The 14,333-nt window shown below is 47.1% G+C and overlaps 1 protein-coding gene across 2 annotated transcripts; it reads right to left on the bottom strand.

The window, feature by feature from the left end:
- Positions 1-738: 738 nt before the first annotated feature.
- Positions 739-14,270, bottom strand: U2AF1 (U2 small nuclear RNA auxiliary factor 1). Of its 2 annotated transcripts, none has more exons than XM_055313547.1 (8): positions 14,163-14,270; positions 10,502-10,589; positions 6,625-6,691; positions 3,219-3,268; positions 2,949-3,047; positions 2,250-2,383; positions 2,067-2,159; positions 739-1,025 (listed from the first exon to the last, which is right to left on the bottom strand). In XM_055313547.1, exons 1-8 carry the CDS (start codon positions 14,204-14,206, stop codon positions 878-880), a joined length of 723 nt encoding a protein of 240 aa, XP_055169522.1. In that variant the 5' UTR covers positions 14,207-14,270; the 3' UTR covers positions 739-877. The 2 variants fall into 2 exon arrangements, with proteins under 2 accessions (XP_055169522.1, XP_055169521.1); XM_055313546.1 differs by lacking the exon at positions 6,625-6,691 and adding an exon at positions 7,532-7,598 and having other exon boundaries at positions 14,163-14,267.
- Positions 14,271-14,333: the final 63 nt, after the last annotated feature.

The following is a 14,333-nucleotide window of genomic DNA, read 5'->3' on the forward strand; positions in this document are numbered from 1 at the left end:
CCTTTGCCAGGTAAGTAGTATTTTCTCCCAGGTGCCCGTGTGCTGTTGCTACAGCCGGGGGCTCCTCCCACACTACAAAGGCAGGACCCGGACGGACCGTTGTTCCCCCAGCACCAGCAGGTGCTCCCAGCCCCGGAGCCAGGGGACAGCCAGGCCCCCATGTGGGCACCCAGGGGCGGCGTGCCCTGCAAGGCAACCTCCTGATAAGTGTCCCCAGCCGAGGTGTCCGTGGGGCCGGACCAAGCGGACAGCCATCGATGTCACACCCCAGCACCCGAATGGCTGTCGTCACTGGCACGGCCCTGCACCATCGGACACGGAGCCCACGTCACTGCAGCCGTCAGGGGACGCACCGCCAGCTCTCGTGAGCTCTGGGCACAGCCAGGTTTAGGCCACATGGAGACTCTCCTGGTAAGAGAAGCGGAACACGATGGGGCCGCCGGAGGTGTCCCTGCCGCAAGTACCTACCGAGCTAGCAGTCATTCCTGTGACCCCAACCCCCACCCCCCCGGCTCTCTGGGAGCCTCAGCGGAGAAATGCTGGGTCACCAGTGAACATGGAGGTAACTGGTTAACAGGTGGGGGTGTCTGTCTCAGCCTGAGTCTGAAACCATGGCTTCGTTTATACCCCAGTCACTGACAGGTATTAATCCTCACCTCCAGGATGGAGACGTGCGTGGCTGCCAAGCAAGGGAGAGGGAGCGAGTGACTTTCCACAAGAAATAAGTTACACCAAGGATACTGTATCACTACAAATTTTATTCAGAAACCCATCTTTGTTTTTTTTTGTTGTTTTTTAAAAAAAATTCCCGTTATGAACTGGTTTGGTCAATCAACTACAACACTGTCTAGCAGACATACGGTAAAAACGGCATGGCTCAGAATCGCCCAGATCTTTCGCGGTCTCTCGACCGCCTCCTGTCACGCTCCCGTCCCCCACCGCCGCCGCCGCCACCGCCGCCGCCGCCACGACCACGGTCTCTAGACCGAGAGCGACGCTCCCGAGACCGGGACCTCGATCTATGCCTGCAACCAAAGAAAAGAAACAAAACTGTGTCATCCGAAGCAAAGCATCCAACGGTATCTCACAATGATTAACGCTTCCGAATACAGTATCCCGCCGAGTGGATGGCACCAATAAAGGAAATCGCTCCCACGAAACTGCACGCCCATGCTGTACGTGCACCCAGAAGTCAGGGCAGAAGGGGAGCTTGTCAGGATCATGAGGCAGGTGACCCTCCATGGCCCGTGCTTCCGGGATGCCAGCTCCAAGGGTCAGGGGCTGTTTGACACCCCCCGAAGCTGGTATCAGGCCCCAGCCCCTCCCCCGCTGGGCTCTGGGGCGCGGAGGGCAGGGCTTGTCTTCTCCCGTGCTTTCTGTTGACAATGAAACAATCACCAACAAGCCCTACATCTCCTGGGACCTGTTTCCCAGGAGGGGGTGAGAAGCCCTGGGGTCAGAACTCAGCCAGGCGGGATAAGGTGCCTCTCCTGACTTCCGGGCTCACTCTCTGTTCTGTGGCACCGCAGGCTGCCCTGCACCACCGGGACCACACATGGGACCCTGCCCGATTCCGCCCACGCTCCCTGCCCCCAAAGCAAATGGACACCAACTGGGAGCCCCCAGAGGAAACACGCAGCACATGAAGTCATGCTGAGGGATAAACCCTGTGCTCACGAACCCACTCTGACCGCCTCCCCCTCACGCAGGTCCCAAGGGCTTGCAGGACAATGTGGGATATTCTTTTAAGAGTACATTTCAGGGCAGCCCTGGTGGCGCAGCGGTTTAGCGCCGCCTGCAGCCCGGGGCGTGATCCTGGGGACCCTGGATCGAGTCCCACATCAGGCTCTCTGTATGATGCCTGCTTCTCCCTCTCTCTCTGTCTCTATGAATAAATAAATAAAATCTTTAAAAAAAAAAAAAAAAAAAAGAGTACATTTCATACCTGAAAATACATACTATGTCCCAAACAGTGACTTTTACACTCAGGGCACGCTTTACTTGAGAAAGTACCTTCCAGAACAGAGAGCACCAGGAGGCAAGAGAAGGCTGTGGGAAGTACTCACTTCTTGCGCCGGCGCCCGTACAGCTCCCGCCGCAGCTCCCTGGAAATGGGCTTCAGGTGCATGAAGTTGCAGAAACCGCCCCGCGTGCACTCCCTGCGGGGAAGCAGAGGCCACCATGCCGCGCGCTGCCTGCTAGTCCCCCGCCAGCCCCCCCGCGGGCCCCGCACCTGTGCCGTCACCTACCCCATCTCGTACTGGCGGCAGCATGCCTCTCGGAAGTCAGTCACCGGGGAGAGCTCAGCATGGATTGGCTGCCCATTAAACCAGCGGTTGTTCAAGTCAATCACGGCCTTTTCCGCGTCTTCCTCTCGGCGAAACTGAAAAAATGAAGCAGAGATGCCTGCTGCCCACACTCACCCAGAAAGACCTCCTATCCAAATACACGTGACACGTTCACGGGGGCAAAAATATAGTGGGATGCTGCTGCACAGCAAATTTAAAGACAGACTATCTTTATCTGCAATCGGATCACATAATTCTGTGATGGTCTGAGATCAGACACACACAGCCTGGGCTTTCGATCAGTTAAAAGAGCAAATGCAATGATTTGTGTAGGCCATGGGAGCTTAAAAAAAAAAAAAAAAGGGAACAAGAAACCACACATATAAACCAACTTCTCCTGCATCTAGACAGCCCGTCAGCAACAGCGATGAAAACCCCAACACTGAAGTGGGGTGACTGCGGTGTCCCATCCATCCCTCCGGCACCCACGGCTGCTGTCATGCCCAGGCTCTGGCCAGCCAAGGACCGAGTGCATTAACATCCATGACTAGCAGCGAGCGTTCAGAACTTTGAAGTTCTAACATCCAAAAGTAGGCGGTCTTTGCTCTTTAGTCTGCATCAGTCAAGAGACAGAACTCCCACCTGTCAGTCTGTTCCTACCTTGACGTACACGTTCCCAACTAGGTGGTCTCCGAGGTTATCACAGACATTCATCTCCTCGACTTCCCCATACTTCTCCTCCATTTCTGTAAAAACCTCCTGTGGGGGGGGGGGGGAACGGGACACAGTAATTTAAGGCTCAAGAGATACTTAAAGTACCACCTGCACATAACTCCCATTTAAGCATATCTATGAACAGGAACATATTTTAACTCCTTGCAAATGGATACAGAAGGCGAACAGGCTGGTCACTGTCAAATAGTATCTCACCTCAAAGAACTCATCATAGTGCTCCTGCATCTCGACGTCACTCACGGCACCTATGAACAACAGAAACCTTGCTGGTTAGAGACGGAGCCTTAAAGACAACGCTGCTTTTAACTCAAACTGCTACAGTAACACACATTAGATTGTCTAGAGAGGAAACACAACAGAGCTGCATTCTACTGGAGCACTGAAGATACTGCGTGACAGCCAATTGTTAAAAATTTTAAAGTGTGGTGAAGTTTTTAAATGCCCCCTATGACAGTCTCAGTTCTGGCTATTAAAATCACAGCAAGTTTTAATCAGCATCAAAGGGCCACGTTTTCAGAAAGTGTTAAGGAAAAAGTTTACCCTCAAGAAATTTTTAAATGATAATTTTCTTCCTTTTAGGATTTAAAATAGAGGCCAAGGAATCACACTGATTTTTTCCTCTTTAACAGGCTAAAATAAAAGCTGAAATCAGGGTACGTGATTAAGAGCTAATGTTCCTGACTAATTTCTTACAGATTAGCAGCCACACAATGCTATTATAAAATTCTTTCTGATGCGATTAAAACCCAAATGACGATAAAGACTCAGTAGGAAAATTACCAAGTTCAATTACAGTAGTTCGAATGCCTCTGAATAAAGGGAAAGTTACAATGCTTTGCTTAAGGAAGCATTCTTATTTTATATTCCATAACTATTCCCATCAAGTTTATTCTTCATAATGCACATGCACTAAGTGTAATCAATCATGTCCACTGTGTGGGCAGATTTTCCAAATTTACATTCTACCCTTATTATCATTCTACCAAATTTTACTGTTCAATTTCTACAATTCTCTTAACCTAAACCTGAGAAATCACAAAGCTGGCATGTCAATGAACCAGTGTCCCATACAGCCCAATCACGGAGCCTACAAAGGCCGAGTGGCTTCAAGGCTGGGCCAGCTTAATGTTCAGTTGTCCCCTCCCCGACCACACCCTGGACCGGCAGCCTCATCAGGCGGTGAGGGCACTGGGGCAGAGGCACGCGGATGTATCCACCATGCTGCCTGGGGCAGTTTCCCTGGAAAACTTTATCTTTTGATTCTGAGAATGACTGACATTCACTTTCTAATGCATGGGAGGGGGAAGGAGGGGTGATTCCTGCCATCTTAGTTATTTTTGAATTTCCAGGGGAATCCAGCTTGCTTTAGAACCCAAAACCTCTTGACTGCATTAGGCAACAACTACTCCTCTTGACAGCCCGGTACAATTTAAAAGCTATCGTGGACATGACCTCCTTCCCCGGGCAAATCAAGTTCTTAAGAAGAAGTAGTCGGGAGAAGAGATGAAGAGATGCCCATTCCAAAGGGCAGATTGTAATCTTTACATTCCCTTCTCACATCAGAAAAAAATGAGGAGAAAAGACATTTGCATGCTCAAAGTGCTGGCCCTGTTGAGTCAGGCTCTGGTGGTGGTTCAAAGACTGTTGTAGTCATGGTATTTCTAATTCTCTCCCTGGAGAACAGCATTGTACCTTAGTGACTTCTGGGAAGTTCAATTTGAAAATGCTCAATAGTGGTTATATTTTATCCTCTAGACTCTGGTTAAAAATCTCCAGTCAACCATATAACTAGGGCAGGACAGAGATAAGTGATTAAGACACTGGTCAACTGCAAAGTCATCTACGTGACTCCATGGATCTTACATAATACCACCTGAAGATACCCAGTTTTCTCACAGAAACTTTCTTCAACTGGGATTCATACTTCCATACACGAAAGGGCATGTTAAAAAGTTGTAAATTTAGGAAACTGATGAACTCGGCTGGCTGAAATTTACTCGAAGGCTCTGTTGCAGGTTCATCAGCTTAAATGGATTTTCTACCTAAATTGAACAATCAGAACTTCATTTAATTTGTAGAATCTGGAGCCCATAATCGGAATATTTGGTAACAGCTCAACTTTTATTATGTAGCATACGCACAACAAGAGCACTGTGAATCGCAGGTAAAGACACGAAGAAAACTAATCCAACATTGTTTTGTCAACGAAGCATCCGCAGTCCCCAAGTAAACGATCAGGGCAAAGAATGATTAATTGTCATTACTCAATCATCAACCTCTCATTCGTTTTACCCCAGGGCAGGGCTGTTACGAAAATTATTTAATAAGTCCATATGTAAGTACTTCCCTCCACCTATTGATTTTGTTTCTTTAAAAAACAAAGCAAAACCAAGTATTTTAAAACAAGGGCTACCCGTAAATCCTGTTGCCATCAGATTCAGGGAAACAAATGATCTGCTATCAGGTCAGCACAGCATGGAGAAACACGGTGTGTTGGCAGGAAAACCTTCCCAGCCCTCCCCCACACAGACACGTGCACTGTGCACTCACACAGCCGCACAAAGAGGGTGGGGAGGGTGGCCCGGGCGGGCGGTGTAGACTGCCCTGTGAGCTGAGGAGCCGTGGGCCAAGGATGTGTGGGACTTAGGTCTGTGGCTATTCAGGGGCACCTGTGGACAGCATTTTCTATTACGTTTTGCAGCTTCAAAACAAACTAGAAAATGAGAAGCTGTTTGGTTTGGACCCCTTGATTTTAGCAGGAGTCCAGGATGATCCTTTCAATGTATCCAGATGACTGAATTCATTCCACGGCTCAAGAGCCATAAAATCTAAATTTTAGCTTTTCGAAACTTCCAGGGATACTAATATGGATCCTGTTCTTGAAAAACTACCCCTGAGGAAACACAACGTTTGTAACTTAAATTTACTATTTCTCAACATAGGGAGAAACGAGCAGTGTCTACTAAATGCCCAGACTAGCTCCATCTCCCCACCAAGTACACCTTTTCTTTTCCACACGTAGTAAGCTAGCTTCTCCAAGTTGCAGAAAGCTACGTAAAGGACTTTGGTTAAAGACTGAGTCGGCATAGGGCTGGCGTTGAGGAAAACTCAGGAGTCCGTGCAACTCGGAAGATCCTCATTGGGAAACACTCTCAGAACAACTGCTCTTACAATAAAAGCATGAGCTCCAGAATGGAGTTCAAGAAAAAGTCTGATAAGACATAAAACCTCAAAAATAATTTCAGAATACTGTTTTTTAACATGAGAGAAATTTTCGGATACTGTTGCTCTTAAGAGGGGAAGAACACAGCTGCACATTTAACTCCAAGTATATTCTCCCCTGGGATGACGGTCAAGGTAGCAAGAGCAGCAGCTCCAAGCTATCGTACAGGGAGGGTATCCTTTCTGGTCAGTTTTTGTTTCTTAAAAAGTGGGCAGGAGTTCAAATCTCAGAGGTTTCCATGGGGTCAGTGGGACACAAGCTCTCGACACCTCTAGTGAAAGGCCGTCCTTGACACTACAGCGGCAGACCAGGTGGAGCTGACACTGAGCTCTGACACGCAAGCCCAGGGAACCAGGGAAGGAACTTGTATGAACTTACAGCGCAAACCGTCAGCAGACTGGGAAGAGTTTTGAGGGTTACGGTAAATGTTCAAGAGGGCAATGGTCTGAAATACAAAACGCAACAACTTTATATTATGGAAAATTAAATTTAAACACTTAACCGGTTTCCTGTGGCGATCACTTCAGTCAAGACTCAGTGCTGAAAAAAGAGCAAGTTATTTTCTTTCGAAGCAGAGAGGTTTTTCTCTTAGTTGGTGGCTGTCTTGGAGCACCCTAACACTGCAACGTCACAGAGATCCCATGATATGCTGCTATTGTATTTCTGTTCACGGGACGCAAAGATTCCCCATTTCCAAGTTCCAACCCAGTTACGAGTGCAAGCAACTTGGCAGGTTACTACCCAAATGGTCTTTGCTATTACAGAAAACTTCATGAGCTGAGAAAGTGCCTGCATAAACTGATGACAAAAACCATGGGAGCAGAGAAATACAATAATTACATATCATGAAATCTCCGCTTCCTAGAGGAAAAATTGTAATGGTGAAATAAAACCCACACTTATTGGGCAACTTACCTTATTGATTCCTAAACATTCCTAAGATTTTTACCTTTACAGAAAGAACTTAATAAAGGCCAGGGGTTCAGGCACTGGAAAGACCAGTGTTTGGCTGGGAACTGTCAAGTGTCACATGGACAGACCCCCTCCCTCTTGTTAACAAACGTCAACCCAGGGAAGAGGCCTCCCCAGCGCCCTTGCCTCAGACAGCCTCCTGAATGTGGCCAAGTATCAGGTTCTTGCCGTAGGTACCAAGGCCTTCCAGCACCTTGTCCTGTTTGCAACAGCTCTACGTCAGCAGCTCAGAAGCCAACAGTATTTGTCTCAATTAAGAGTGGGCTCTTTAACACCATTGTTTTAAAAAAATTTCTCCAACTGTGGGACTTACAGTGTGAGCCGTCAGCCGTCTGTGCACTGTTTTGGGGATTACGATAGATGTTTTGAATCAAGATGGTCTGCGGGGAAAAAAAAATAAAAAGGGGAATTCTACTGGCTGCTGTGCATGTATTAGACAATTGCAAAGAGACAACTTGTTTGCAAATGGCTCAACGCTTGCTTGTCTGTTTCCCACAAGTCAGACACTTGTCCTCTGAAGAGCACACCCAAACCATCATATTATGAAAACAGAGTGTGAGCAGTGACTTAGGTCAAGTCAGCCAGCAACCAGGAAGAAACTGTAGCCATTCTTTTCAGTAGTCCCACATTATTCCAGCGTTTTAATGCAAGATAAATGATAGCAAACTAACGGTTTTCTTATACTCCAAGCTAGCAGACACTAAGATGTTGAAAAATTCACATGCTAATCATATTCCCCACACAAAAGGATTTTTTTTTTTTTTTTTTTGGAAAACCAAATGCGTAAGTCAACTGTATGCAGTCCATCAAGCTGTCTGGTCTCACAGGAAACAGGCGCACCAAATGGGTGTCCTGACTGTCATGGACACCTATCCCACATTTGTTTGCTTGGTGGGGACCTCTGTTTACATAATACAATAGCTTAAACATCTGTTCTTTTCCGATCCTTCTTTTAAGGGAAAAAAATCCTTTTAGCCCTTGTGCTTTAAACTGGATCAGGAAGACTTGAAACCTTACATTGTACCGTTCTTCTTAAAATCAAGTTGTCTGAAAAAACAAACCATGTTTAAGTTAGTAGGCTAATATATTACATGAATCTTAACGTCCACATCACTGCAAGAAGCTTAAAAAGAAACCCACACTGAGTTTTACAAGCTGAACCAATATACTGCATGATTCAGAAAAATAAATGTTTCGTCTCAACAACACAGGTCCACAGCAGTTTTGTGAGTGGCTTTACAAAACCTGCAGTTCTGTTTCTAGCTACATTTAAAGGAAGAAGTTGTGTGGGCACACCCCAAAGGTCTGCTATGGGGAAACCCACACGGGAGGAACATCAACCGCCAGGCCATGACCATGTACATGATGGTCTCTCTCACACACACACACACACACACACAACCCTTCCTGCAGAGCCTTGCATCTTCCCCCAGCCACCAAGTACTGTCCGGGTCAACTTATCTTGGCCTCGGCTGTTTCCCAAAGCTGACTTGACTCAGTTTTCAATGGGAATCACCAGTAAGCGTAACAACTCTGATAGAAAGCTATACAGAGCCCAAATATTCAACAAGGAATTCATTTTAGGTCTTGCTCGGGTCATCTGGCAGTGGTTGGTTAGTGAAGGAAAACTATACCCAGAGGGGGCATTGCAATTCCATTACAATTGGGGTCAGGATTGCCTGAAACCAACCAAGCCCGTAACAATGAGATGCTCAGGTGAACACATAGAACTGACCCCAACGTTAATGGAATCGCTGCCCCTTCTTGATCCAAAGTACTCAGATTAACTTCACATTAACATTCTGAGGTATCAGTGATTCACACAGAAAATAAACCAAATGGCTCTGGATAGCTTAAAGAAAACTTTCCTACCAGGATCATTTCTCTCTCAGCCCAACACCTGGCCCACAGAATCAAAAATCTCAATGGACACGTAAGATGTTTTGCCCAATCTACAATCACCGGCTTAGCTGGGGAGATTTAGTTCAGAAATCAAGCCACTTAAAAAAAAATTGCAGTAAGGTTTACAGCAAGATCTACAATATTCTGAGATTCAAAAAAGAGACATATTCTCCTAAATTAAAGATAGGTTCTTGTTATACTAACCATGCTGTGTCAGTAGAATAATGGGGGAGAGGAAGCCATCACCCCTCTTCTAAAAACATATTACATTGTGGGGTTTTCTTTGGGCTTAAATTAGAAAATATAAATGTCTCTTTCCTACAGCAACTGGCTGATTTTCCTAAATACTTATAGTAAAATGTAAACATCTGTTCTGGCAGAAGTTTAAGAACACGTGAACAGGATGATGTGAGCTCAGAGGCAGGGTCTGGCAGCTTCCAGGGGCTACACACAATAGCTACCCAATGATTCAGAGGATGCCCACTCAGATGTCACCACCAGTGGGAAGGAACTTAAGCCCTCAGTCTGGAAAGACTAGAATTTTTCAAAGTCTAAATATCCAGATAAACATGGGCAGAAGTTTCCTGTTCCTATTACAGGTGCTTTTTCCCTAACTCCTCAGTGATCACCTGTTGGATGCAAATCCCACCTGTTCTTCAGTTAACAAACAAAGCCAACCAAAAAATCTACAATTTCTGATTGATCTAAACTCACAATGGACGACCTAAGCCCAAGCTAACAGGCACCTCTCAACCAACCAAATAGACCGGCTACAAATAACTGAAGGTAAAAGCCCATCTTCAAATGTTAAGTTTCATTTTTAATGTTTCTATGACATGATGTCATGGCTAACCCCTCACCTGGGCATCTGCAAGAGGGGGCACACCCAGGACTACTGGGGGGAACCCCTGAGCATGTGCTGAGAATGGCACAAGCACCCCTGTGGGTGGCTCTGTCCGTCTCTGCTGCCTGGAGAGAGCAAAATGCAGAAAGCCCACTTGGCTTCAATCGGTGCCAGGAAAATAAGGCTAAGTCCACACTGGTGAGGCTGCCCCCACTGGACCCACGTCTATGAGAGGGGCAGAAGGGGTGGCAAGGCGGCAAAGACCAGTCACAGCCAACAAGCAAACATTAATCACTTCTTTGTAAAAAGCTTCTCTAACGGTGGAGGAAGGACCTGTCTTGCAGACCTCCTCCTGGGGGTGGTTCACTGGTCTCATTCTCATTTAAACAGAACATACAAACACAATGGAGACTAAAACTACTAGAGAAAAAAATGTCCTATGTAATACATGGAAAATCATTAACTGCCTCTGTAAAGTACATGAAGTTTTGATAATTTGCATGAATACAGAAAAAAGAAAGAAAAAAAAAAACAAACCTGGCTAAAGGTCGGTTTATTGTGCAACCGAGAGCATCTGTCTCCATGACGACATGCTCCAATTTTGAAATAAAATGAACAGTTGACTCTGTAAGGGAAAATAAGAGCTGATTATTTTGCTGGGAAGGCATCAAACAGATGTAAATACGTCAACATCACATATGCTTCTGAACTACTTTTCTTTTGCTTTGAGAAAACACAGGCATACAGTTTTCTTGGGTAGCAGGTACCTTCCCCTTCCTAGCAGCATTTCCGGGTGACCCACCCCTCAATCTGCCTCTGACAAACACGTTAGTCCTTCAATGAAGAGTGCTCTAATTCCACCCCAGACACCCCCCATCCAAAGCCACTCCACTCTCAACTACTTGCTCTGCTCTGCTGTTTCTTCTTAATGGAATATTTAAGCTTAAAACTAAATTTAATTCAAAACATCTCTATTCTCTAGCGTTCCATGATGAAATTCTCTCTTGAGGACACCAACACAGCACAGGGAGGGTTGAGATTCTGACTCTGCTACTAGCTACCTGGGCTTGGGCAAGTCACCCCACCTCTCCTGGTCCCAGGAGCCATCTGTAAAATGAGGAAAATGCCAAGCTGGCTTTGTTCCAAGAATCACATGCCATGTGTACACTTCATACTTAGCGCTCATTAAATGCAATCTCTCACTAAAACAAAGTCCATGTTCTCTCATTCATGACGCCAGACCAACAGGAAATTTCCAAACACAGGTCTGAAGTACGGCAGTCTCCTGGTTTCAATACACTGAACACAGGCTATCAGGGGAACTCATCTGCTTGTTCCTACACAAGGCCACCTCCTGTCTGTATCACTAAGCTCTCCCTTAGGACCGTTCAAATACCTGGATGATCCAGGATCAAATCAACACTAGCAATCCAGCCATCACCGTGACAGCAACGTCAGATGGCTCAGACCTGTGATGGGTCATGAAATCTTACTGGATGAGCACCACTCAAAGCTAGACTTGCAGACTTGGGAGGGTCACTCTGTAGGTTCAATTTTTTTAGCAAGGGCTCTACGTTCAGACAGCCAATCCAGAGTTAGAATCAAAGGGTCTTAAAATTTGATGGTCTGCAAAGATCAATTAGCCACCAATTTATCAGGTATCAATAAGCATGGAAAAGTCTGAATTTACCAGGGGAGGAAAATTACGTATTTGCAAACTTATTCTTAAGTCTTACTTCACGTATAATTTGAATACATAATTTACATCTTCAGAAAATCACCTGAAAATTAAGAGCTTATTTTAAAAATACCTCAGAATGGGCAAAACCCCCGCCTGAACAACACCCAACTATTCTATATAATTAAAACAATCTTTGTTTCTGTACTTTCAGAAATGGCTTTAATTTCATAGCACTTGACTAGAATTTAGTATATCAGTCAAAGCTTTCCTACTAATAAACTTTTAGCAATCCACTTATTAAACCACTGAAATAAAAGAGATTTAAAAAAAAGTGACCATTACAGAGAAGATATTAGAGGACCAACCTTGCTTGAATTTAGAAAATGACCATAAGTTCAAATGTAGGGCTACATAAATCTTTTTAATCGGCACACACCTACATTTTACTTCTAGCTTGGGGGGGAAAAAACGTTAGCAAGAATCATCATCTTTGTTTCTTAGGCGTTGATACTGTGTCCTGGAAACTAAAACCCCACAAATCTCCCCAAAATGAGACAAGTAACATATTAAATAATCAAGTTTCCTGAATTAAAGTCGTGCCTTTTACAATACGGCTTTAGTAGGCTAAAATGTGGTTACTTACATCAGGAATATAAAAAAAGGTTAATTGGAATAAACCTCTAAAAGTTCTGCAGAGTACAGCGAAAGCACCATCTGATGTAGCTTTTTACAAGAATAAGGAAAAAAACTTTATGGACTACAAGTCATGGCCCACACTATTACAAGCTCAGGGAGGAAGTTACTGACGCATCTTCCTAATCATTCTACACTCCGAGAAGGCTCTTTCCAGCAGAGCTGGCCCATTCATTCAGGGTGATGCTTACAGGTAGCTTCCTCCTCTGAGCCCTGTCCACAGCGCTTAAAAAGCATCACATCGGTGCATCTAACTTTAATTTCCCTTTCCCGACATACAACCGCCCCTCCCATTCCTGGAGATCAAGACCCAAATTTCATTCATCTTTAAGTCATCAGAGATGGACTCAATAGTGTTTCTGGAGTGACCACGACTAATGATCATGTCACATGGTTTTGTCACTAAAATATATAACCCCCTCTTCCAAACACAAGATGTTTTACAGGACAGACTGCATCCTGGAAGACAAAGAATTTAAAGCGTTTCAGGGGCCCCTGGCTGGCTCAGTCGGCGGAGCAGTGCGTGGCTCTGGATTTCAGGTTTCTGAGTTTGAGAGCCCCACGCTGGGTGTAGAGATTAAAAATAGAATCTTTAAACGGCGACCGGGTGGCTCAGCGGTTGAGCATTTGCCTTCAGCCCAGGGTGTGATCCTGGAGACCCGGGATCGAGTCCCGCATCGGGCTCCCTGCATGGGGCCTGCTTCTCCCTCTGCCTGTGTCTCTCCCTCTCTCTCATGAATAAATAAAATCTTTTTAAAATAAAATAAAATCTGTAAGATAGAATTAAAAAAACCCGTGTTTGAAAAAGTGGTTTTTAGGGCAGCCTGGGTGGCCCAGTGGTTTAGAGACTGCCTTCGGCCCAGGGCGTGATCCTGGAGTCCCGGGATCGAGTCCCACATCGGGCTCCCTGCATGGAGCCTGCTTCTCCCTCTGCCTGTGTCTCTGCCTCTGTCTCTCTCTTTTTCTCATGAATGAATAAATAAAATATTAAAAAAAAAAAGAAAGAAAAGCAAAAAGTGGTTTTACAACATTTTAACAAACCGAGGGCTGGATCATCAAGAGCCCTCATCAAGGTGGAGCCCAGAAGAATCCCAACACCGTTAACTACTTCTCCAAAATGCAGACCGAGCCGCAGCTTAGTCCAGTCTTTAGCAGGTTCCCAAATAAGAGTTATGCTCCTAAATGAAGACATTTTCCCTGGAGTCCAAACTTCCGCCAGCGCACCGGGAATTAAAACCTCCAAGACCAAAATCCAATTTTTTTTTTTTTTTTTTTTTTGCTTTTTGCTTTTAGCCCAACGACCGGGTAGGCAAGGCATGCAACCTTAAAAAAAAAAAAGAGGTGGGGGGGACGGCGAGGAGGGACCCCGCGTTTCTCTCGATGCTGGAATCACAGGTCCGAGCGCGTTCAAAGCTGCGGGCCGAGCTCACGGCTCCTCCCGACCCGCCGCGTCCAGGCCGAGGCTCGCGGGGCGGACACGGCCCCCGGCCCCGGGCTGTCCAAGGCCGCCGGCCCGCCGCGGCGTTCGGAGCCCAAGGGGGGGCGGGGGCCGGTTCCGGGCACAACTTCGGCGCGACCCGCGAAGGCTCGGCGGCGGGACGCGGGCCCGGGGCGCCCCCAGACGGGCCGGGCCGCCGAGCACCCCCGGCGGGAGAGGCCGCGCCGCCCAGCGGAAGCCCGCCCGGGCGCCCACGAGGCGGCGGCGCGCGGCTCCCGAGGCCGGAAGGGCCGCCGCGCCCCTCCCCCCCGCCCGCCCGGGCCTCCCGCCGCCGCCCGCGCCCCGCCCGCCCCCGCCCCGGAGCCCCGCCGGCGGCTCCCACTCACTTGTCTTTCTCGGTGCCAAAAATGGAGGCCAAGTACTCCGCCATTTCCCACCCGCCGCCGCCGCCGCCGCTGCCGACGCCGCCGACCCTGCCCGACGCCCGCGGGAGACGTCACCCGGACGCGACGACGCTCGCCCCGCCCCGACGGCCTGGCGGCGCTGCCCAATCGGGA

This window comes from Nyctereutes procyonoides, unplaced genomic scaffold (assembly GCF_905146905.1).
Source record: "Nyctereutes procyonoides isolate TBG_1078 unplaced genomic scaffold, NYPRO_anot_genome, whole genome shotgun sequence".
In the NCBI taxonomy this organism is placed as follows: domain Eukaryota; kingdom Metazoa; phylum Chordata; class Mammalia; order Carnivora; family Canidae; genus Nyctereutes; species Nyctereutes procyonoides.

Bases quoted from the DNA above. Each gene is read 5' to 3' on its own strand.
- U2AF1 (XM_055313547.1), bottom strand. From the start codon at position 14,206: ATGGCGGAGTACTTGGCCTCCATTTTTGGCACCGAGAAAGACAA. The intron at 2,384-2,948 runs GTAGGAACAGAC...TCATTTTTTCAG, and splicing joins TTGGGAACGTGTACGTCAAG to TTTCGCCGAGAGGAAGACGC. The intron at 1,026-2,066 runs GTGAGTACTTCC...CTTTGGTTGCAG, and splicing joins TACGGGCGCCGGCGCAAGAA to GCATAGATCGAGGTCCCGGT.